The sequence below is a fragment of the Lissotriton helveticus genome, chromosome 8, assembly GCF_964261635.1.
Source record: "Lissotriton helveticus chromosome 8, aLisHel1.1, whole genome shotgun sequence".
Lineage (NCBI taxonomy): Eukaryota > Metazoa > Chordata > Amphibia > Caudata > Salamandridae > Lissotriton > Lissotriton helveticus.
The window spans coordinates 48,624,578-48,650,841 of record NC_136069.1 but is presented as its reverse complement, the minus strand read 5'-3'; the positions used below and the strand labels follow the sequence as shown (position 1 = coordinate 48,650,841).

At 46.1% G+C, this 26,264-nt stretch overlaps 1 protein-coding gene across 2 annotated transcripts in view; it reads left to right on the top strand.

Moving 5' to 3' along the window:
* The window catches only part of LOC144772340 (uncharacterized), a 552,285-nt gene extending 526,373 nt beyond the window's left edge, over positions 1-25,912 (top strand). For both annotated transcript variants that reach the window (XM_078656588.1, XM_078656589.1), the window contains one exon: positions 23,646-25,912. In XM_078656588.1, coding sequence (XP_078512714.1) covers positions 23,646-24,577 — 932 coding nt within the window. In that variant the 3' untranslated portion in view covers positions 24,578-25,912. The remainder of the gene's footprint in view (positions 1-23,645) is intronic.
* Positions 25,913-26,264: the final 352 nt, after the last annotated feature.

Here is a 26,264-nt window from a genome sequence, read left to right as displayed (position 1 = left end):
GTGGCTCAGATAGGGAGAGGTTGAGCTCTGTGTTTGTGTGATTATGCCGAGCCTGTGTGTATATATGATGTTGGTGAGAGGGGTCACGTAGATGTTGGAGAGTGTGAAGCTCAGTGATAAACCCTGAGGGATGCCGCAAATCATGTTGAAAGTAGTAGACTTGCTATGGTGACTGTGTGTGTCCTGAGAGGACGGAGCTGATTCATTAAAGTGCCGGGCCACACATTCCAGTCTCAAGGAGGTGCTGAATGAGGAAGGGGTGGGAGACTGTAGATGTTACTAAAAGGTTTAGTTGAATTAATGGCGCTGTGTCCCCCTTGTCCATTCTGACATGGATGTAGTTTGTGGCCGTGATAAGGGCTGTCTCTGTGCTGTGGTTCGGCCTGAATCCAGATTCAGAAGGGTCCAGGAGGTGGGTTAGTTGGGTGTTGATAAGCTTCTCTATGACTTTGGCCAGGTAGGGGAGGAGGTAGATGCGTCCTTAGTTGGGAAACACCATAGGGTTCTTTGAGGGTTTCTTCAACATGCGTAGAATGATAGGATGGTGGTGTGCTTCCAAGAGTCTGAAAAGATGGCAGTGGAGAGAAAGACGTTCACCTGCTGTTTTACATTTGTTGAAGGCGTCTTGGACCGCGAGCATCAAGGACTCGCTCTTCCTGTTTGAGGCTGCTGTTTTAACTTTGTTTTAGCCTTCACCACTCGCCTGCATCTACCGGAGATAGCGCTTTGAAAACTCCAGCGCTTCAGCTTCTGAGGTGGTGGGGAAAGCAGGGCTGCGAGCGAGGGGAGGCGCAGGACTTCCAGTCCCAGGAGCGCCTTACCCTCGGCATATACAACAGCTGACCCGCTCTCCCTGCTGGCTCCTCCCACACCTCAGCGCAGCTAAAGGCTGCTCGTCTCCCGCTTTGGTTGATTGCTCACCTGCTGTTTTACATTTGTTGAAGGCGTCTTGGACCGCGAGCATCAAGGACTCGCTCTTCCTGTTTGAGGCTGCTGTTTTAACTTTGTTTTAGCCTTCACCACTCGCCTGCATCTACCGGAGATAGCGCTTTGAAAACTCCAGCGCTTCAGCTTCTGAGGTGGTGGGGAAAGCAGGGCTGCGAGCGAGGGGAGGTGCAGGACTTCCAGTCCCAGGAGCGCCTTACCCTCGGCATATACAACAGCTGACCCGCTCTCCCTGCTGGCTCCTCCCACACCTCAGCGCAGCTAAAGGCTGCTCGTCTCCCGCTTTGGTTGATTGCTCACCTGCTGTTTTATTTTTGTTGAAGGCGTCTTGGACCGCGAGCATCAAGGACTCGCTCTTCCTGTTTGAGGCTGCTGTTTTAACTTTGTTTTAGCCTTCACCACTCGCCTGCATCTACCGGAGATAGCGCTTTGAAAACTCCAGCGCTTCAGCTTCTGAGGTGGTGGGGAAAGCAGGGCTGCGAGCGAGGGGAGGCGCAGGACTTCCAGTCCCAGGAGCGCCTTACCCTCGGCATATACAACAGCTGACCCGCTCTCCCTGCTGGCTCCTCCCACACCTCAGCGCAGCTAAAGGCTGCTTGTCTCCCGCTTTGGTTGATTGCTCACCTGCTGTTTTATTTTTGTTGAAGGCGTCTTGGACCGCGAGCATCAAGGACTCGCTCTTCCTGTTTGAGGCTGCTGTTTTAACTTTGTTTTAGCCTTCACCACTCGCCTGCATCTACCGGAGATAGCGCTTTGAAAACTCCAGCGCTTCAGCTTCTGAGGTGGTGGGGAAAGCAGGGCTGCGAGCGAGGGGAGGCGCAGGACTTCCAGTCCCAGGAGCGCCTTACCCTCGGCATATACAACAGCTGACCCGCTCTCCCTGCTGGCTCCTCCCACACCTCAGCGCAGCTATATATCCTGCAATTGGTACCGCAACGCGGGAGCGCGCGGGAGCGCGCCGGGAGAAGCCCGGGACAAGGGCGGGACCGTCTGAGGCCGTCAGAGGCTGCAGTAGGCTGGGCTGGGCCCTCTCCCTTTGATTTCAATTTTGTTATTTTCTTATTGGGTATTTTCTCTTGCAGACTATTATTGCTTTACTTTACTTTACTGGTCTTATGACGGCTAAAAAATTACGTTCTGGTCGTGTCCTAGTAGGGAAATCTGGGTCTAAAACTAAATCTAATCCCTTACGCAATAAAATTACATCAGCCATGCAATTAAAAGGCCAGTGTCAGCTTTTTAACTTGTGGGACAAAGGGAAAGAGAAGTCACCTGATTTGCAAACCCCGAGGGAGGGTTCTGAACACAATACTCTGGAAGCCGCTAATACGATTATTAACATCTCAGCCTGCCCGAGTTTGCTACCTAGTCAATCTTTGTTATTACCGCTCAGCCCCGAAATATTAAGTGGTTCACGCTTGTTGTCAAATGGATTTCAACCAGGCCTAATTTGTCCTCATGAGTTGGTGGGTGGTAAGGTTTTGATTGCAGATAGTATTATTTCCCCCCATGAGTCTCCAGTGGAAGTTCCTAATGCCATAGTAACAACTGGCCCTTTGCCTTCTTTACCTGTTAATTTGCCGCTCCCTGACAGTGACTTTACATTACCTGACATCAATTTAACAGCCCACAAGAATCGGTTGCTATCTCTCCAGGGGAAAGCTAGGGCAATTTTAAATTCTAATGAAGTTATAACCATCTCAAGTACGGGCCCTTTAAGTAGTACCCCCTCTAACAAATTAGATTTTTCACCGACTCAATTAAACTTTTCTTCTTGTTCTGGTCCGTTTCTGAACAATGTAGTGGAGGATTCTCCAAATGCTGATGGGAGGTTATTTTCCAAATCTTTGTTTTCTTTGGAATCCATACTTTCTTCGATTCTGAGTCTACTGGAAAAATTTGTTGGAGGTTCTGAATGTATTTTTGATACGGTAAATCAAATTTTAAAAGTGCTTCTGCAAAAGAAGAATGGTCCGGAGTCTGATTGCCCTCATTTGTTTACCAACTTGATGGAGCTCCCTAAGAAGAGTCCCTCAAGTGATCAATTAGACCTGGACCCTGTCTGTCCTGTTCTCCTCATGGACAGCCAAAAAACTTTGAATTCAGTAGCATTTTCTGCTGATCCTAAGATCCGCAAAGCGGCTTCGGCCGGTTTTAATTGTATAACTTCTATTAGTGATAAAATTGAGGCAATATCCTCGTCCCCTGTCGTCCATAAAATTGATACTCCCTCTCTCTTTCCAATATTTTCCGTTCAGTCTAAAAATGAGGAGATCTGTATGGCAAATACAAATACTGGTATAGTTAATGAATCGATCCCCTTAAAACATAAAAAGATTAAAATAAAGAAGAGAAAACCCATTCGAAGAATCTCTAAAAAAAGACAGAGAAAACTCTTATTTGATAAAAGGGTGGAATCAAGTTTAGAACATTCCCCTAAGGTTGTCCAGTTGCCTGTTCCCGTAGAAGCGTTGATTGCCTCCCCGAAAGGGGAGTTCGCCTCTACGGGTCTAGGTCCTATTAGTTCTACGAATCCTTTTTGCCTCAGGGTTACCTCACCCGCAGTTAATCCCTCCCTTTCCTGTCTTAATCCATCCGCAATGCCTTTTCAAGAGGTTCCTAAGGTCACTTCCTCTTTTGCTAATTCTTGTCGCCCCTCTCTTAACCCTTTAGCACGACCTCCTTCAGAGGTACCCCCAACTGTAGTTAGTCCTATTAAAGGAAAAATAACTGTAGATACTTTTTTTCTGGATTTTTTGCCTTTGTTTGATACTGATTTAATTTTAAATAGATCAGCCCTACTTAGTTGTTTCAAAGAGATTGTAGGTTTAAAATTAATTCAAACGTCTGATTTGGACGTAGTATTTCTCCTTAACTCTGTGTTGGGGAGATCTACAAGGGTGAAATTTTATTCAAAAATAGTGTCAAACCTAATTCTACAGTGGGCTGCGGAACTGCAAATTAGAGGAATAGATGTTATTCCATATTTTGGGGAAAAATGTAATTCTCAGGTACTCCCCAATTTGTCATCTTCTCCCCATTTGGGTTTGAAGCTGACGGAGTGGTCTAGTTCTGGGTCAGAGGATTTAAAAATATGTGTGTCCAGGAATGAAAGGCAAGTGTTGTATAAAAATCCCCCCTTGAAACAAATGTTGAAGGATGATCAATCTAAATGGAGTTGGCTACCGGGAGTCTTAGCAAGTAAAGCTTCTTCTGGCCTTAAACCGCATTTAGATTTTTAACAAAGAGTTGAAGATCATTTCGTGGAATACAGCAGGCTTTAAAGATCACAAGGAGAAATTAGCCTTTTTGTATTCACACAAGGTGGATATAATTTGCTTACAAGAAACATGGGTGGAAGGTAGAATAGCGTTGGAAAAGGATTTTTTCGTTTTGGAAAAGTGTGCAACCTCCTCTAGAAGAGGTCACGCAAAAGGAGGAATAGCATGTTTGTTAACAAATAGAATAAAATGGAATTATTCTCATTATCTCGATCCAGGGAATTTGTTCCAAGCAATTACCTTAAAAGATGTTTTTGAGGATTGCCCCAATAGATCGTTGGTAATAATAAACATCTATATCCCCCCAAATCGCTGCTATAATGATGGTCTCAAGACGTTATTTTCCTTTTTAAATGCTACGTTGGATGTTGTTTCGCCTCCTTATGTGTTATTGTTTGGGGATTTGAATTGTAGTATATCCAATTGCGGGCTAGCTCTATTCAGAAACAAAATTAGGGAAGAATCTCTAAATATCCCATTGGCCCAGTTCCCTGTCAAAGTCAAAACTAATAAAAGAGGTAAACTTGTCTTAGAAGGTCTACATAAAGCTGACTGTTTAATAGTAAATGGGAGGCTTCCTTCTGATACCCCGGCAGCTTGTACGCATAAATCACATAAGGGTAATTCAATCATTGATTATGTCATGGCTGATTATGCTCTATTCTCCAAGTTGAAAAATATGAAAGTCATTGAGTCTAATCTTAGTGACCATAATGCGTTGTTGCTTATAGTCTCCGTTAGTCTTCCGAAAGTGGACTCTTGGAGTATTGAGAGGGATCTGGTGAATTTTAACTCCATCTCTGGGAAATGTTTCTGGAATTTTCGTTGTTTTGAAAATCTGCTGCCCCTTTTAAATCAAACTGTTAAAAGCTTATCTCTCTGGGAAGGGAGAGAGCTGTTAGGATTTGCTAATTTTCTAAATTTGGTAATTGCAATAGCGAAGAAAAAACCTGGGGTGAAAAAATCGCTTGCAGTCCCTCCTTCTTTGCGGGCTTTAAATATAGAAATTAATAAAGTAATAAGGGGGCAATATTTATTATTCACTCAAGAAGCCAAGCATAAATTGTCCATTTTAAAAAGAAGCAGAGCTAGGCTTAAGGCCCGTCTAAAACGTGATAAGGAAGACTCTCTCTGGATACAACTGAGAGAAGCTTCTTATAATGGTCAAGTAAAAATGTTTTGGTCTTTAATCGGCAGGGGCTGTGGGACCAGAGCCAGTGCCTCTCCGATTGCCATCGAGGAACAGATTTGGGTCCAATACATTGAGAAACTGTACAGTAATAATAATGTGCAAGTACAAAGGGTGGAATTCAATGATGGTTCATGCGTATTTGATTGTCCCTCTGAAAAGGAAATTGAATTTGCTATCATGAACATGCGTTCCTCGGGCGCGATGGGGCCAGATAAAGTTCCCATCTCAGTACTGAAACAACAGAGTGAACTCTGGAGCAAGATTCTATTTCCAGTTTTTAAGTTCTGTTTTCTTAGCGGAACAGTCCCCCCCTCCTGGAAAGGAAGTATCATTGTCCCCTTATATAAAAAAGGGGCGAGAGATCTTCCCCAAAATTATCGTCAAATCGCTTTGCTTGACGCCATAGGTAAAGTTTTCGCAAAATGTATTCTCACTTTAATGAATCAATGGGTAACTGAATTTAATATTTTACCTATTGAACAAACAGGTTTTAGACAGAATCATGGAACTCTTGACAACCTGTCAGCTTTACAAGTCATCACAGAAAAATATGTTAAAGTTCGTGGTGGGCAGGTTTATGGGGCTTTCATCGACTTTTCCACCGCATTTGATAAGGTGGATAGGATATTACTGTGGAGAAAGCTATCTGATTTGGGTATGCCCTCATATCTCATTAAGTTAATTCGTGCACTCTATTCAGATACTTGGTGCAGAGTTCTATTGGGAGGTGAACGCGACTTATCCAAATTAATTTTTACCTCTAATGGGTTAAAGCAAGGATGCCTTTTGGCCCCCTTGCTATTCTCCCTTTATACTGTCGATTTACCTGTTGCCCTTTCATCGTGTGCTGGTATTGCCCCTTCCTTGGGGGGGGTTCCAATTGCATGCCTCATGTATGCAGACGACATCCTGATTTTGGACCTTACCCCGAAGGGCTTAAATAATCGCTTGCAGGCACTGTCTGAATACGCCGAAAACCATTACCTATTGATAAATACGGCAAAAAGCAAAGTGATGTGTTTCTCCGGCAGGAAGAAACCTAAATTTCTTAATTTTCCTTGGTGTGTGGGGGAGAAAAAATTGGAAATTGTGAAATCATATACCTTCCTTGGTAAAATTGTCACAACTAACCTCAGTGACAAAGCCCATATAGATAACAACTCCCGAAAGGCTATTTCACAGGGAAAGAGTTTAGTAGCCTTGTATAAAGCTACAGGTAGAAGGCATTTCTCAATTCTCTTAGATGTATTTAGAGCAAAAGTCCCTGCCTCCCTGTTATATGGCTTAGAGTTAATAGAGCAAAATCAATGGAGTTTCTTATCTTCCACGGAAGGAAAAATCTTGCGTAGTTTACTATCTGTTAGTTCTGCAAGTTCGACTGCTGCTATGAGACAGGAACTTGGCCTTCGTAGCAGCTGGGCTCAAGGTTTGGCTGGCTCCATTCGTTGGGTTGTAGGCTTAGTAAAAAGTGAGTCTAATACCCTGAGATTTCTTATAAAAAATGAATTGCTAGGCAATCTAAATGAACATTCTTTGATTGTAAAAAACTTTAGATTTGCTGTGGCTCAATTGAAATTGGATGAAGAAACTTTATTTTCTTTATCCTCTTATCAATTAAAATCTCTATTGAGGATTTCTTCATGGGAATTGGGGTTTTGTCATGACAGAAATTCCCGTCTGTTAAAAAAAGGTTGTACTCCTGTTATTGATTCATGCATCTTGCGGAAAGCACAACCTTATATGTACTGGAATATCCCTCATGGCGTTCGTCGCTTAATGTACTTAATAAGACAAAACCTGCTTCCGCTGAAAGTTCTTTATGCTAGATGGTATGGTCACTCTCCACTCTGTGATCTTTGTCAGAAGCATGTTCAGGACTTAAATCATGTAATCTTTGTTTGTCCAGTCCTGATGTCTTATAGGCGCAGATGGTTACGTTCAATTTGCTTACAACTTAATATTCTTTCTGCCCAGTCATTTCAGATGGCCTTGATTAACCCTCCTAATGAAATGTTTTGTTTTAAACTGTATGGCTTCTTTAAATGTTTCTTGGATTTTTATTAATATGTCATTTTTTCACTTGTGTTTGGTGTTATATGGACATTGTATGCATTTTTTCTTTTCTGTATGTATATTTTGTTTTGTGTGGACCTCGAAAGAGTTCCTTTATCATAACAAATAAAACTTGAAACTTGAGAAAGACGTTGAACATAGGCATGAAGGCTGTGCTGATGGGCTCAAGTCCTTTGGCAAAGATGAAGTATGGATCTGAAGGGTCTCCCATGTGGACTGTGAGCATGGTATTGGCGGTTTAAATAGGGGTGGTGCGAGGACAGCATGTTAGGGTGGATTCCGGGATGTTCTTGTCCTCAAAGAGAAGGGTTACAAGGGTGGAGAGGTCCAGCAGGAGTGCAAAGTTGTTGTAGATGGTGTTGATTTTGTAGGTGAAGTAATTGCAGAATTCCCTTGATGAGGTGATGGGTATGGAGCTGGCAGAAGCGGATGTGAATTCCGTCAGTGCGGTGAAGGTTTCTTTTGAGGTGTTGGAGCTGTGTTGGATCTGATTAGTGAGGGCAAGGTGGTTAGTGGTTCCGATTTGTTGGTGGTAAATCTAAAGGGCAGATCTGAAGGTGTCTTTGATGTTGTCCTCATTCCATCAGCTTACAGTGACACTTGGTGAGTTTGAGGACTTATGCATACCAGCTTGCTTGTGGCTTGGACATCGATGTGGAGGTGGTTTTAGGGAGAACCAGGGAGGCTGTACAGGTGCTGTTCAATGTATTGAGGTTTGCTAAGCAACAAGTGAGGTTGCTGTGTTGGAGAGGGCATCCTGACTGAAGCTTGGAGAATCGGATATCTTTTGTGATCCTGTTCCAGTTGGGCTGGAAAGTTTGAGTGTGAGGGGTTCTAGGCTTGTTGGGTAGCTGCAAGCTGGAACTGATGAAGTGGTTGGTCCAGGTTAGCTTTTGCAGCTTGTCCACCGTGATGTTGGGAAAGTTGGTGAAGATAGGGTTGAGGAGGTGGCCTCCTGCATGGGTAGGGTTGTTTAAATTGTTTGAGGCCTAGAATACTCTGGTGGTGTTAGAGTTTAGTGGTGTCTTTGTCAGTCTGGTCCTATAAGTTCAAGTTGAAGTTTCAAAGTAGAATGAAGGGGCTAGATGCAAGGGCCAGAGGGGCAATGAAGTCTGGGAGTATGGAGCTGAAATTGTATGTAGGTCTGTGAGACCAGTGGGGTGGGGCTTGGGGAGGGGGGTTGCTCAAGGTGCTGAGCTTGAAGCCAGTATCTTCAAGGTGGTCGCTGGTATTGGCTGAGGTGATGGAGCAGTTGATTTTCTCTCCGTAGATGATTGTAAGCCCTCTTGTCTTGTGATCTTGCAGCAGGGGGAGATCGCCACTGCAATGTCTGGCATGGATGCTGGGTTAATCCAGGTTTGGCTGAGATCTCTTGAGTCCAGGAAGCTGTCATGCAGATGTTCCCAAGCTTCTGTGGCCTGTTTGGCGAGAGGTGTTAAGGAGTAGGCAGGTGAGGGCAGAGTGTGTGTTGTCTGTTGTTAGCCTGGGTGAGATATCTGCAATGAGCATTGGCGTGGAAATCGCTAGGTGAGGGTCAGAGGAGCGCAGGAGGAATGGAGGCTCAAGCAAAGACACCTTCAGTTTATGTGGGGGAGGCCTAAGCACAGATGAACGTCTGGTGGTTCATGGCAAAGAGAGCATTCGCCCAGTAGCATCTCTGACTCTAATGTGAGGCTGGCAGATCAGGGTTCCTGGCAATGGGAATGGTCGGTCACAAATTGGCCTGACTTTGTCACATTAGTAACATGCCCGCTGCACATCAATTCTGCGGTCCAACATTAAGGTCTGTTGATTGTGGGCGGGGCTACCGTAGGGCGTGAAAATGTGTGCCTGGCCCAGCGTGAGAGGAGGGAATCGGGTGTAAGAGCAGATAAGTGCAGAGTGTGAAAAGGGACCAAAAACAGAGAAAACCAGCATGAGGCAAGCAAAGCAAAGGTGGTAGAAAAAGAGACAACCCAAGAAAAAGTGAGAAGATTGTGAAAATGGGGCAAAAGGGAAAAAGCTGGCAAGGAGCAAAAGCAAATCGGAGAGGAAAGGCGCAAAGTCAAAAAGAGTGGAAGAAGAGACAAGTAAAGAAAGAGTGCAAATGGGGGCAAGAGAAAGAAGATGGGAAAGGCAGTAAAAACTGGAGGCAGAAATCGCAGATAGGTTGGAGTCTGGGAAGGTCAGAAGCCACAGGGCACTGTGGGCCTCAGGCAAGTAAAGCAAGAGGTCGGAAAGGTCCAGTGCTGGTCTGAGGATCGGCCACTTTCATGCTTGTAAGGTGGTCAGGCAAGACCAATCCACACCTTTTTTAATTGCTTGTTCGTGCTGCTGCTGCCATAAAGAATGTCTTGTGGGTGGGGCTGGCATGGGAAAAGTTGTGCAGGAGCAGACACGAGAGGTTGGAAGTGGGCGCAGAAGTTGTAATTGCAAGAGCGTGGAAAAGGACCAAAGAAGAGAAAACAAGCTCAAGGGAAGTGAGTTAAGGATGGGAGGATACGAGGCAACCTGAGAAGTGGAAAGATGGCAAAAATGTAAAAAAAGAGCTGAAAAGGGGCAACCGTGAATAAGAGGTGAAAGGTGTAAAAGTGAAAAAGTGCAGAACAGGCACAGGTAAAGAGAGTTTAAGCTTGAGTAAATGTGAAAAAGGCCAAAGGTGGTAAATATTTGAGGCAGAAATAGCAAGATTAGAGAAGTGCAGGTGTTAAAAGTTAGGCTGCAGACGTCAACATTATCGGCGCCATCTTGCTCACGTAATCGGCAGCCATTTTGAGCACCATGGCCTCCCTGCCCCTCGCTGATAGCCAGCGCGTCTCTCTCTCCCCCAACCTCGCAGGCATCCCCCCCCCGCGCGCTGACAACCCCCCCCCCCCTGCTCTCGCATGCCCTGAGTCATAAACCCCTCTTCAGCGCAGCTCTGCCTCAGAACCCCATCCTGTTCCCAGCGCGACACCTCCCTTCATTCCTTTTCATGGTCCCAGGCCCTTTGATACAAACCCCCTTTCCTGTGTGCCCGTTTGTCTTCCTCGTTCCCAGGCCGCCACCTAGCTCTGCGGATACTGTTTATTGCCCCCCCCCCGTACAGTAGGAAGCTTCCCTCATCAAAGGACCCTCGAGTTGATCAAAGCCCCCACCCTATGAGATCCGATCAACCCCCCACATCCCGTGAATCGGCGGGATGTCCAGCTGCGTGATAATCATCACCTGTTGTGACCGGGGTGGGGACTTCAACTGTAAATGTGTGTGGGAACGGGCCTGTAGGGGAGATTCAGAGGATGTCCTTTCATACTTCAAAGCATTACAAGAATGTGTTACCTGCAATAAAGATCATGAAAATGTGTATAAGAGGCCAGGCCTCAGAGATGCGGCTAGAGCACCTCGTGACGATACTGGCTGTCTGAACTGATGTGTTCTCCTCCGGAGAGAATAAAACCTTTGTTTCCTGCCTTCCAGTCTCCAGCGCCTGCCTCTTCATTGGTTAATATCTTGTGGGTTTAAGAGGCGATACCGCCGGGCAATACTTAAGGATCTTTATTCTGGTTGGTAGCCTGACCTTTTTACAATTGGCGTCCCAAACGTGGGGCCCATCAGTGACTAGTGGATCCAGTGGGAGAGGTCCTGACGACAGAGTGAATGACTGCAACGATCGGGAGTGCACCTGTCCGATAGACCCTCGTCTGACAGCCGATCATCCGAACTTCACTGGTTCCGAACAGACCTCTCTCGAGTGATCTACGGTCCTGACTGGGAACCATCAAGAGTGCCGCGAGGATTACGAAGAAAAGAGGACGATCGGGCGCTGGATTCGGAAGACAAGAAACTGTCCATGCGGTCCAGGTAAGGTCGTGTAAACACGACGAATTGCGAAATGATTATTTGAATTGTTTAGAAAATACTAGTATTACTCTTTGTTAATTTATTTGGAGATCCACTGTCTGCAAACGGAGAAACAACAGGCTCTCTCTTTGCAAGCAGTGGAGGATAGGTAATGCAACCGTCGCGCCTATCTTTCTCCCCCACTGATTAATTATTTGAAACTGAACTATTGTTCGCAGACTGTCTTCTGGAGATTCTCTGTCTGCAAACAGGAAAGAACCCCCCCACCCCCTTTTTACAGATAGTGAAAGGGTAGGTAACGCAGACCTTTGCGGGCCTACTTATTCTCCCCACTGAATTGTTTTGACCGAACATTGACTATTTGATATTGGTTCATGAGGTATTCACTGCCTGCAAACAACGTAGAATAGGAATATTCTGTCTAGTCTTTGCACGCAGTGATAAGATAGGCAGTGCTGACTTTTTGTCCCCATTGTGCTCCGTCATGTCTGTCTTCTCCCCACTGATTGGTAGCCTGTTTAGCCCGGACCGCTTATTAGAGGTGAACCATCCGGCTCCACTGGAGGGCACCCCTAATAAGGACATGTTCATGAAGCATGGATTGATCGCTATAGCCTATAACAAACTGTGGCATAAATATACGAAAAAGGATCGAGAAAGTCAGTGGCCACTGATAGGATCCTTCGATGATGACAAAATAAATGCGCTAGAAACAGCCCTTGGTAAAAACAAGACAACGCCCACTATGCTTGATAGTTTCGGCATGTGGCGCAAAGAAACTGAACAACGTAAAAAGAAAACAGAGTAGGTTGGGAAAAGAGCTGCGAAAAGCAGCCCACCTAGCTGCTCAGAAACTAGAAGGAGAGATTAAGGAAAGAGAGAAAGCCAAACAGAAACTAGAAATGGAAACATCAAGTCAGTGTCCGGTTAGAACGTCCTCCATGCTCTACCCCGATTTACCCTCGAGACAACGAGCCAACGATGATCTGCTGTTAGGTCCTCCGACCATCTACATGCCCCCTCCATACGCCCCTTCCCAACCCTTAGCACAGCACCCACCACCTCCAGGTACAAACGAAGGTAGCATCACAGCTTCGGCCCCCATGGCCTCTGTGCCGGCCGAACCCCTTGTATTAAATACTACACAATGTTAGGCGACCCCGAGACCCGAAGGGCTGGTTCTGCAAGAACAAACAGACTAAGCAAAGATGAGCGAACAGGGATCGACAAGATAGCAAGGACACTGGTAGAAAGGAAGGAAGATGAAGAGTACATCACGGATATGTTTAACTCGTATACCGGGAGTCACAGACGACATTTTACCGTACGACTGTGTTACCATGTCTTGAACGCATACGAGGACCGATATCGAGACAAAGGTCCCGAGAGCCTAACGACTCTGTACCGGAAGGTCGATATCGGGGATGAGGGCGAGTGTGATGTGACGGACCTCCTTACGCGTACGCTTGAGGTTTTCCGCCACCTCACTGAACGAGAATCGGGAACTAAACCCACGACCTCCGTAGCGACCAAGCCACAAACTGAGCAATCTAACACCATGATGCCGATACGAGAGGCTGCCCCTTACTGGGTTCCTCCACGAGGTGCAGGGACTAACGATGATGCAAACCACCCAGATGCAAAGGGAAGGGTAGTGTACAACTGGGTCTACCAGCCATGGGACCGGCAAGAGATTCTGACATTCCGGAAATCTCTGCCTGACCTACGTAAAAACCCCACGGCCTTCTACACTGAATTGGGTACAGCCCTAGGTTCAACGATCATGACCCTGGCTGACATCGACTTGTTTTTCGGGTTATGTCTACCAGCTGATGTGTGGAAGCAAATCCGGAAAGTCGACCACCTTGAGCTGTTTGGACATACCTGGTCACAACTCGATAACATCGATAAACAACGAGGACCTGGACAAAAGCCTTTGAAATCCATTCTAGACCTTCCAGATAAAATCGTACAGAAATTAAAAACCCTGATCCCAGAAAAGAAAGTGGACTGGTCGATAGTAACGGCCTGTCGCCAGAAACCCCAGGAGGATGTATCGGAATACTTCTCCCGGTTTGAAACGGTGTTCTCCGATTACAGCGGCCAGGACATGACCACTGCAACCGGACACCATCTGTTTGTCCAGAATTATGTTAAGGGTCTGTCATCGGAGGTCTCCCAGAAACTGCAGGCTAGCGAGAGTAGTTGGGCAGCCTCCAAACCTACGGCTATCCTCCAGATGGCCCAATATTATGAACATCAGAAAAATGAAAACGATAGGGCAACAGAGAAAAAGAAGAAGGACTTGAAAGAGAGGGTGATGATGGCCCAACTGCAAGGGGTGACTATAGGGCGAGACCAATACCGGGGAAACTATCAGACAAACGCCCCTAAGGCTGCATTTCCCCAGGACCGCACTCTGACTCCCCACAGTGGACGTACAGACCTTAGAGAGGACCAGTGTGCTTTCTGCAAAGGAACTGGCCATTGGAAATCCCAGTGCCCAGTTCTTCTGGAAATAATCAGGAACAAAGACCCCAAGGACGTAGCAAGTGGACCGAGAAATAAGGGACAACAGCGAGGGCCCCCAAATGACACGACTAACGACAGATCAGGCAGACCAAATACGTTTGATCGACCCAGACAGAACCAATACCAGCAATCTGACTACGATGACGCCCACAAATTTGCATAGGACAGCCAAGGGCAAGGGAGGGATCCAGTCGAGCTCTATGTTGACCAGCAAGGCCCTTACGTCACTGCTAAGGTCCTGGGTACCAAGTCTCCATTTCTGGTAGACACTGGCGCAACACGTAGTGCGTTATCTAAACGACTGATTCCAAGGGCACCCTTGTCTGGCTCACTTATAACATCGACAGGTTTCGATGGAACGCCCTCCACTAACCCTTTGTCCGCCCCGATCCTCTTTGACGTAGAAAACAACACCACTGACACCACGTTCTTACTTTCCTCCAATAGCCCTGACGCCATTATGGGACTTGACTTATTGAAACACTTCCGAGCAACGATCAGATGTTCTCAAGACGGAGTTCGAGTTTTCCTTTACGACAACCCCGTTCTGCTTAGACATTGCCCTCCCCGACGCATGTTTTCCATCACCGACGTTGACACATCCCTGCTTGACACTCTGCCTCCGTATCTGTGGGCCAAGGCGGATTCGGACGTAGGGCGCATGTTGATTGACCCAGTGCACATTACTGTCCGACCAGACGCAACACTCCCAAAACTTCCACAATATCGGATATCGCCCGAGGGCGAGAAGGCATTGGTAAAGATTATTCAGTCACTAATAGATGCAGGAGTGGTAGAGGAAGTGGTAAGCAACGTTTGCAACAGCCCTATCTTGCCCATCATCAAGAAACAGGGAGAGGGAGATGAGAAAGCATACCGTTTTATCATTGACCTTCGAGAGATCAACAAAGTGGTGGTACCCCAGTACCCTGTGGTCTCAGACATCACCACCATCCTGACTTTGATTCCTTCTACAGCCACCACCTTCACTGTCATTGACCTCAAAAACGCATTCTTTTCCATCCCCATCCACCCAGACAGCCGATATCTCTTTGGCTTCACCCTAAAAGCCCGCTCATATAGGTTCTGTCGAGCACCCCAGGGCTACACAGAAAGCCCTAGCATCTACAGCCAGGCCCTCAAGAGACAACTGGATCAAGTCCAGTTACCCGATGGAGTGGTGTTAGTGCAATATGTCGATGACATCCTCTTGGCAGCCGACACCACTCCATTAGCAGTTACAGCCACCATTCACCTCCTGCGCTTCCTTGCGGAAAATGGCCACAAGGTCTCCAAGAAGAAGTTGCAATTCTGCCAACCCCAGGTCACTTACCTCGGCCACCTTTTGTCCAAAGAGGGAAGGAAACTCACTCCTGATCGAATCCAAACCATTCTCGAAACTCCTGTCCCTAAGACCCAGAAACAGGTTCGCTCCCTACTAGGCCTCACCTCCTTCTGCCGACAGTGGTTACCGAACTTTAGCCTCGTTGTGAAACCGCTGCTTTCTCTGCTAGGTAAAGACGTCCCCTTCCCACTCCCTTGGACCCCTGAGTGTCAAACCTCCTTCACGGAACTACGAGATGCCCTTTGTTCGGCCCCTGTCCTAGGTACCCCCGATTACAAAAAGCCCTTCTCCCTTTACACGCACGAAAGGGAGGGGTGCGCTTTATCTGTCCTGACCCAGGCCATTGGCCCAAAGCAACGACCGTGCGCTTACTTCTCTGCCACTCTTGACCCTGTAGCCAGAGCCTTGCCTGCCTGCCTTCGAGCTGTAGCTGCTGCTGCAATCTCTATCCGACAGAGTGAGGGGATCGTACTCTCGAATTCCCTCACGGTACTGGTACCCCATGCAGTTGATACCCTCCTGAACCAAACCAAGACGCAACACCTAACGAGTGCACGACTGACTGGATACGAACTGACTTTGCTTGCACCCCATATCACCCTGAAAAGATGCACCACACTGAACCCGGCAACTCTGTTACCCTTGCCAGAGAACGATCCCAATGTGCACCCTGTACATGACTGCGTGACTCTTACGGACGAACAGACTAGAAGTAGGGTTGACCTCAGAGACACGGCTTTCCCTGACCCTGACGGGGAGCTGTGGGTGGACGGTTCTTGCATCAAACTCCCCGATGGCACCACTTCCGCTGCCTATGCGGTCACCACGGCTCGAACCGTAGTCGAGACAGCCCGCATCGCGCAACGATCTGCCCAGGCAGCAGAACTGATCGCCCTGACACGAGCCTGCATTCTGGCAGCAGGAACCACAGCGAACATTTACACCGACAGCCAGTATGCCTTCGGGGTGGTCTACCATTTTGGGCTCCTTTGGAGGGAAAGGGGATTCTTGACCTCACACGGCACCCCCATTTTACACGGGGATCTAGTCTCCGCCTTGATCGAAGCTGTCCTTCTCCCCAAAAAGCTTGCAGTCGTCAAATGCCAGGCACACAAAAAGGTGACAGACATCATTGGGCAGGGAAATGCGCTAGCCGACATCACGGCCCGAACAACAGCTGAAAATAGGACGACAACACATATGTATGTGACCAGGTCACAAGCAGAAAAATGGACTGACGCTAGGGACACTATTAGAGACATTCAAACGGCTAGCACACAACACGAGCTGACTGAATGGACACCGGTGGGATTAAAAGATGATGAAGGCTGCTGGCGGACAAGAGACACAAACAAATGGTTGCTACCTGACTCATACCTGATTCCCATACTGGCTATGGCACACTCCCCTGCCCACATAGGATCAGCCCCCATGATTGAACTTGTCTCCAGAGTTTGGCACAATGATAAAATCACAGATTCCGCCAAACGTCTGGTCCAACAATGCTTGATATGCCTGCAACACAACCCCGGGAAAGGAACTGTAGTACCCCGGGGAGGATTTGGGGTCCCAAATCACCCATTTGAAGTCCTGCAGATGGACTACATCCAGCTAGACAGGTGCCAAGGCCTGAAATATGTACTTGTCGTGGTGTGCGCATTTAGCAAATGGGTGGAAGCATATCCAACCCGTGACAACACTGCTATGGCCACTGCAAAAGTACTGTTAAAGGAGTTTTTCCCCCGTTACGGCCTTTGTCGTATTTTATGGAGCGATAATGGCCCCCACTTCATAGCCGAAGTCATCCAGTTCATCTTAAAGGGGTTGGGCATCAAGCAGAAATTTCACGCAGTCTTCCACCCCCAGTCTGCTGGACTTGTTGAGCGACACAATGCCACACTAAAGTTTAAACTGGCCAAGATAGTGGCTACCACGGGTCTGAAATGGCCAGACGCCCTCCCACTGGCATTGCTATCGATGCGTTCCACCCCCACCCGACATCACTTGACACCTTATGAAGTTGTTTTCGGTCGACCCATGAGTGTCTGGTCTGCACCGAAACCAACTTCCATTCATGACGTCCCGGACGTCCTAATGTCTGATTATCTGTATAAATTGACTGAAACTCTGTCTGTTATTCATCAGCAGGTGCAGCAGGCCATCCCCGATGCTTCCAGGGGTCCGGGTCACGCCATCCAACCTGGAGATTTCGTGCTGATCCGGAACTTTCAGCGGTCGAAGAGTTTGGAACCCCGGTGGACGGGCCCCTGGCAAGTGTTGATCACCACCCGGACGGCTCTTCGTGTGGAGGGGAAACGGCACTGGCTGCACGCACACCACTGTAAGAAGGTCTCCTCGACCCTGGCCACGACGGAAAACATCGACAACCAAGAAGAGCTCCTGAACAAAGACCGACCGTCGCTAACCTGCTATCCCGATACCGAAGCACTTGAACTTTCAAAATTCTCTGATCCCACTGTGCCATCCAGAGAAGGGTATTTCCTGCGTCGAAAGGAGGGAGCTTCGGCTAAGCAGACCACGAACTAAGTTAAATCTCAGAACGGTGACCCAAAGCAACCAAGGGTTACCTGGAGAGAAGCTAAACTAAGTCTGTGGTTCTGCCCGCTACCGAGCACCTTGAAAACGAAGATGATGGAAGCGCCAGATGAGAAGATGATGGAAGCGCCAAATAAGAAGATGATGGAGGCAACAGGAAATACCCACTACAGAAACCCAAGGACAGACAGACTCCATAGCTCAAAGACAATTGCACTCTTCCTCGCAATCCTTTTCTGCTTTCTCCTCATGACCACACTCTGGATTGTGGAAGAAAATGCGCCTGCTCACGAAACATTCCTGACCACTGCTCAGCCTACCACCATGAAGGAACATTATCTGATTTCGCTCTCTCCTCAACTCAGAGAGAGGCGAAAGGAGTTTTGGAATAACTCTTTCGTACAGCTCCTTTACCAGCACAATCTCGCCACCAATGCCACCAACTGTTGGATCTGTGGGTTGCTACCCCACGCCACTGGACACTCGATACCATTCATCCCCTCACCCTTCTCAGTTCATGGCTCCTGCCTTGCTTGGCTGATCCTCCTGCAAGAAAGCTATAAGGACAATGCCACCTCCAGCAAAACCGTAACGCATTTCTTCCACGGGGTCTGGCGGAACAAAACAAAGGCACACTTCTGCCCGCAGACCTCCAACGACTCGATCCACATGGACATCCCTGCTAAAGAACGAATTGAAATGCAGGTGTTCAACAATCCAACCAGACCCACCTTCTCCTACCTGCGGAAACGAACGGCTGCCACTCTGACTGTGGCCCTGTCAGTCATCAACGTCACAGGCCACATGTGCATAGAAGGACATGGGACACAGCTGGTGGGCCGCAGTACTTGCCGTTTTACCAGAACTTTGGACTCCACGGATCCACCTTCCTTTGTGTCGTCCCCAAACATGTATTTCGTCTGCGGCACAAAGGCCTACACCTGGCTCCCCAAAGGCTGGGGGGGCACTTGTTTCATCTCCTTCATCCTCCCTCCGACTTATGTGGCCCCAGCGAATCATCATAGACATAAACGAGCCAAGGACATTGAGCAAGCCGACTCAACAGGAGCGCAGTTCCTCGATGCTATGAAGGGACTTGTTCCTCTCTGGGGCCCGATGGCAAACAGCCGTGCCATCCGACATCTGACTCAGGCAGTTGAGACAACGATGAACATCACAGCTGGTATCTTTGCTAACAACACCGCCGAACTCCAAGCGGTCCGCTTGGTGGCCCTCCAGAACCGCCTTGTCCTAGATGTGGTTCTTGCGGACCGTGGTGGAGCATGCCGCATTATTGGGTCCAGCTGCTGTACATACATACCGGACAACTCGCCCTCAGTGTACAAAGCCATCGAACATCTTCACAGACTCTCTTCAGAAGTCCACCAGGATCAGGAAGAATGGTCGCTTGGTGGTTGGTTCTGGAACACTGTTAAGACCTGGGGCTGGAGACTGTTAACCATTATCCTGATTCCTGTAGTTGTAATATGCGGTCTATGCTTAGGAATCCAATGTCTGCCACCCCTGTGTTCATTATGTGCAAACTGTATTTGCCCTAAGACTGTGGACTTTGGAAACGAACGCATGGGAGCATTATATGATGTCGAGGTTAGGAATTTGATGAAGATTGACGTTGAATAGGCAAGTTGGCTAGATATGTTGAAAAGGGAGGACTGTTAAAAGTTAGGCTGCAGACGTCAACATTATCGGCGCCATCTTGCTCACGTAAGCGGCAGCCATTTTGAGCACCATGGCCTCCCTGCCCCTCGCTGATAGCCAGCGCGTCTCTCTCTCCCCCAACCTCGCAGGCATCCCCCCCGCGCGCTGACAACACCCCCCCCCCGCTCTCGCATGCCCTGAGTCATAAACCCCTCTTCAGCGCAGCTCTGCCTCAGAACCCCATCCTGTTCCCAGCGCGACACCTCCCTTCATTCCTTTTCATGGTCCCAGGCCCTTTGATACAAACCCCCTTTCCTGTGTGCCCGTTTGTCTTCCTCGTTCCCAGGCCGCCACCTAGCTCTGCGGATACTGTTTATTGCCCCCCCCCGTACAGTAGGAAGCTTCCCTCATCAAAGGACCCTCGAGTTGATCAAAGCCCCCACCCTATGAGATCCGATCAACCCCCCACATCCCGTGAATCGGCGGGATGTCCAGCTGCGTGATAATCATCACCTGTTGTGACCGGGGTGGGGACTTCAACTGTAAATGTGTGTGGGAACGGGCCTGTAGGGGAGATTCAGAGGATGTCCTTTCATACTTCAAAGCATTACAAGAATGTGTTACCTGCAATAAAGATCATGAAAATGTGTATAAGAGGCCAGGCCTCAGAGATGCGGCTAGAGCACCTTGTGACGATACTGGCTGTCTGAACTGATGTGTTCTCCTCCGGAGAGAATAAAACCTTTGTTTCCTGCCTTCCAGTCTCCAGCGCCTGCCTCTTCATTGGTTAATATCTTGTGGGTTTAAGAGGCGATACCGCCGGGCAATACTTAAGGATCTTTATTCTGGTTGGTAGCCTGACCTTTTTACACAGGTGCAAAAGTGCAAGATGTCATGAGAGCAAGGGAGGCTGGGGGCTTCACGAGCAAAATAAGCGGAGGTCTGAAATGCCAGGCCAGGTTGATGGGCCCAGCGCTTCCAAGCGGGTAAGGTGGTGAGGCTGGGATTTGCAGCACATTCCAAGAGGATCTATTGTGTAATCAAAGCGTATCAGAATTCGAGTGGGTGCGCTAAATGTATCCGGAAGGGTATTGCAACAGGGCCTCCTTGAAGGCTTGAATCTGTTGCGGTGCTGTGGATGGCCCAAGGAACTGAAGCTGGATCGGGACTAGAGTGAAAATAAGTGGGGGATCAAGACATGGAGGTACCCTGATGTCCACATGACCTCTCCTGGATAGAGTGGTGGGAAGAAGGGGAGCAGTGTTTAGGTATTGTGTTTCTTCATTTTTTACTTAAAGGCTTGGGGTGGTGGGTTGCGACCTCTCTCTGGAATGGCTCTGGGATCAAGAATGCGTCCTAATCCTCAATTTTGTGCAAGGCTGGTCCTTCCAAGCTTTTCTGAGGTGCTCAGTGAAGTAGAGTTTGGCCTTGCAGCCAGAGTAGCCTTCAGGTTCATCTGAGTTTATTTGTCGAACAACATTTAGTCATGCGAGGAGCCTAGACACCGCAGACATACCTCGTGAGGGTCCGTCGCTCACATCTGTTTGTGACTGTCCTTGCAGGGTTTGAAACCGGTCATTTTAGGGAGATATATGTTATGTCCCGTGCACATTTGAGAAATTTAGCAAAGATCTCCGTCAGGTGACAGAAATCAAGGGAGCAAGCTACGGAACTGCGTATGAAAGGAACTGATGTCAATCTATGGCAGTGGCAGTCATATTGTTGCCCCGATGTCACTTCCAGGGCAGAACAGACCCGACATGAAGACTCGCAAATCTGATCCAGATCCATTCTGGCGCCTGAGTGGGAAGTGGGTGTGGGATTTTTACAAGGTGATGAATTTGCATGTTAGAAGTTGCCATCAAAAATTAATATTAAATAATTTTATATATTTATCTTAAATGTAGATTAATATGTTACAACATTAATAACTTAATTTTAAATTAAAAATTTCATTTTTTAATATATTTAATTAAATGAAACTTGTTCATTCCAAGTTTAAATTAAGAAAAAGATTCCCTACCTAAGTAAAAACTAAAAACATACTTTTTTAAATTATGTATTAAACATTGTTACAAGTGATGTAAAAGATTAATTAAAATGTTATTATTAATAGAAATTAATGCTGCATTAATTTGTAAAATGTAAAAAGGTTGTTAAAATAAATAATTTAGTTTTAGATTTGTTAAAGATTGATTTAAATGTATTTATAATTTAAATAGTTCAACTAAAATTATGGGGTACTAGAGATGACCTGGTACTGGCGACAAATCCATACCGAACTGAAGGCTGTGGTGTGCCGCGGGCCCCCTTATAGGCATCCTGAGCAAATAGGAGGGTAACATTGGTGCCAAAGCTCTGGTCGGACTTGGCTTCCGGGTGGCCAGATGAGACATTGCAAGTAAATGGAATACCAAGGAACCCCCTCATGTGACCGAATGGCAAAAGGACATGGACAGATGCTTGGCCGCAACAAAAACCGTTACTAATACTGCATGTATGTGAGGAAAAAACATACTAGACTCTGGGGTGTGTGGGACCACAATAGGGACCTGTGTGGTCAGGGCTGTTTAGCCATTGAGTAACGTCAAATGTGTTCTTTTTTTTTTTTTTTTATTTACTCTCATTTCATGTGCAGGAAAATTGGTGAACGGTGGGAAAAGTAAGACCTCCAACTATTTGACCTAATGTTTGTCTGGCATCTGTGCGACTTGATTATACCTTACATTCATGCTGTTCTAACCCCTTATACCTGTACTGCTTACTGGAAACTAATAAAAGCTGTTTAAATAATTTAATTTATTTAACAGTACTTTCTATCTGATTTTATTGTAAGCCCCGGTCTCCTTTATTTTCGAAGGAGGTGTTGCAGTACCAGTGTTTGGCCGTGTGTGGTGCTGCTGCAGCACCAGTAATTGGCAGTGTGTGGTGCCGGAGTACATTTTCAGCTTTTCAGGGTTCTTTTTGCCTCTAGTAACTATAGAAGAGTAATTTATAAATAGTAATGGGTTTACTTGGGTGTAGGTGGAAGCATGTTGCTTCATAAATACCTCTTTAGCTCTCTTTCAACACTCTTACTCCTCCCAAAACCCCTCCCCTTTAGTAGGAAGTATCCCCCTATTTTCAAACCACTCCCACCTACCTCTCCCATATTTTCTACTTGAATGTATACTTGCATCTGTGGATAGCTCAGCACATAGGTATGTGAATAGCATTTTGTAGTTCGTTAGTAGTACCTTTAAAGTTCTACAAAGTGAAGTTTGTGAATAGGCCCCTTTATGTTTTCTCCTTGTAGAGCTAGGTTCACAGGTCGTAAATATTAAGGAACACCAGAGAATCTGGTGTATCTTAACATGGGTAGAAGATGAGTAGTACTTCTTCTGGAGAATTTTCAGATTTAGAAATACCATTAGACTGCTCTGCACTTACTGTTAATATACGGCCTTATACTTACTGTTAATATGCTGGCTAACATTTGCATAGCCCTATTTTCTACCATGCTAATGTCTTTACTTGGCAAATTTAAGTGTTGACATGCTGTACTAAATAATGCATCTTCCTCTCCTCTGTACAACAACATAAATACCACTGGACAGGACTTATTAATCTCTGTTTATGGCTTAAATGGCCTCATTATCTGCTCTGCTAATCCATAATTGTTTCTCTCGAACACTCTCCACACTGATTTAGTCAAACCACAGAACTAGTTGTCTGTCTTGATGACTTTAAATCACCAAAGGTTTGGTTACCTTGTTGAAAAAAGTGACTTTATCAATCCCCCACCCAATCTAACTACAAATTTTTCTGATCTCCAGAACATTTGAAAAAGAGTAACTTTGAATTACTCGCGATTAGCAAATTAAAATACAATTTCTCCACTTCTAATCACCGGAGTCTGTGACATTCTGACTTTTTACAACTTCACTCCATGAAAGTGTATTTCACACATCTCCAACATTCTCCCTTCTGCCTACTATGCTATCCTCTATATAATCTTTGATCTGTGTTGGTTAGACTCATTCTATCACAAAACATCTGTGGTAAAACCTGCTGCTCAATAAAAAAACAGAAATAAATATGAATGCTCCAATAAGGGAAAGCTGGACATGTTTCTTTCATCAGAACACCCAAACACTTCCTTTAATGGCACTGAGTACCTTTGAACTGTTGTTCGTTTGTTCTTATTTCCTATTAACAACAACACATCTCTTATTCAATTTCCATGTTTCTTTTCATTCTGCAGCATGCCTATCAGAGGTTGGAAGTATAAAAGAGAATGAGTCCCATACAAGTGCATGCAAACAACAATCAAAAATCTTCAAACGTAGGAGACGCATTACCTGCACAGAGTGTGACAAGAGGTTTAATAAAAAGGCGCTTTTTGTGGCACATCAAAGAATCCATGCTGGGCTGAGGCCTTTTCCCTGCACCAAATGTGAAAGGTGCTTTTCTAGACTGTCTTGTCTTAGACTTCATCAATCAATACATACAGGAATCCATCCTTTTCACTGCAATGTGTGTGAGATGAGCTTTATGAAAAGGGAGCATCTTTTACGGCATCAAGTAATACACACTGGAGAGAATCCATATTGGTGCCCAGAATGTGAGAAGAGTTTTACTAGCCGGAATTACCTACAAATTCACAAAAGAATACACACCGGAGAGAGGCCCTTTCATTGCACAGAATGTGAGAAGAGCTTTATTAAAAAGACTGCTCTTCAACAGCACCAAAGAATGCACACAAAGGTAAAGCCTTATCCCTGCAGTGAATGTGCGAAAAGATTTAGTATACTGACCAATCTTCGAAGGCATCAAAGAATCCACACAGGAGTTAGGCCGTACAGCTGCACGGAGTGTGAGAGAAGCTTCACTACAAAAGCAAACCTTGTTAGACATCAAATAATTCACACAGGGGTGAGGCCCTTTCACTGCACTGAGTGCGAGAAATGTTTTGTTCAAAAGTCCGATCTACTGTATCACCAAAGTATACATACAGGAGTGAGGCCCTTTAAGTGCAACGATTGTGAGAAGAGCTATATTGTAATATCCGACCTTCAAAATCATATAAGAACACACACAGGCGAGAGGCCCCATCACTGCACTGAATGTGAAAAGAGTTTCTTTCAAAAGCAAGATCTTACAAAGCACTTACGAATACATAGAAGAGAGAAGTAATGTCACTGCACTACATGTGATATGAGCTTTGCTTTGAAGTCAAATCTTCGAAATTACCAATGAATACATATTGTAGTAGTTATGCAGAATAATCCACAAGCGGTGAAGCACATTTCAATGCTCAGTGTGTCAGAACACCTTTATGCTGAAGACTGCATGAGAGAAGAGGTTCAATTGCAAATAACACCGGAGGATCCGCTTGAATGAGGACCTTGCCGTACACCAAGTGTCAGAAGAGAAGTTGGAGCATTGTTTTACTATGAAATTATAATTTTAACAGCTCCTGAAAACTGAGGCCCAAAGGAAAACAATCTTCAAAGCTTTCTAAGGCCGAGCGTGTTTCAACACAATCTCTGCACCAAAAGGTATCAGGAGAAACAGTCAATCAGCTTCAATCAGCAGGAATGAAGGCCACAAAGCAGTTCTCCAGTCCCACCACAAGCCAGCACTGGCCAGCAGGATGCATTGGCGCTGTATACATGTAGGATTTGCCTAAATATACAATACCAATGGCACTGAACTATCAGCACGCTTGCACAATGCAAAACATAATCTGATGGGAATGAAGAAAAGCAGAATAAACCGTGAGATGCCTTGTTCATCCCAGCTTCATATTTAACGTAAGCAGGACCAGCACATACCCTTCCAAAGTAACAGGGGCGATAAGGGGACACCACCTTTATCTTCCATCACATCAATCATGGTGGTTAGTTTAAAAAGAACTAAATAGCATTTCAGGAATTACACACCGAACAGGCAGTTGAAAAGAAACCAACAGAAGAAGAAACTAGCTAGACTTGCCAAGACCTAACTTTTACTAGGTATGAAATCATACCGGGGACAGCAAAGAGGGAAAATACCATCTACCCGCGTTAATAAAGAATGGAACAAACCCACCGTACACATGGACCAAGAGAATGAAGAAAAGTAAAGAAGCACCTCAGCCAATATTGGGATCTGATGTAATTGCGTAACTTGTGCAATGAGGGCAGCTCATTTTCACAAAAGACATTATTGTGTTTAGTGGTGCTTATGGCTATCATTGTTGGCTCCCTGACCCTTCAGCTCTTCCCTCTTACAGGAGCACTTATTTTATTTACCACGATCGCCACCTTGATTTCCTTTTTCACAACACTGAACAAAAATGTCTGTCTAAAAAACTAAGACCCACAGCTGCCTGGCAACTCTATGAGCTAAGGAAGCAAGACATAATGTTCTACAGCAGCCGCCTCCTCACTGCAGCATGAACATGAGATGGGCCTGTGATATCCACATTCTGGTTGGTTATTAGTGCCACAAACATGTAACTTTATTGAAATAAATGAAAGTTGTCACTATTTTCCTTGTGCCTGGATAAAGTATGTTAGGTCTGTAAGAAATGTATTAAAAAAAATGCTTTTGTCATGTGATGTAATTTGCTCTCTAACACCAAACGAGGAAGATGGCTGGAAGAAATTCTAGTCCAATAGTAAGAGTTGGGTGATGTTGGTGTTTCTTCAACTAAGATAAGATGTTTACTTTCAACTCTGACTCTGTATCACATTCGCTGCAGCTATTCAAGTATAAAACAAAGGACCGCGTTCATCTTGAGATGTATTTTATTTATGTTTTTTGGGGAGATTTTTGTGTGTGGATCAGGTCAGCTGAAGCATCCGAGCAACGTAGAGTAGCTGCACAGTGGATGATA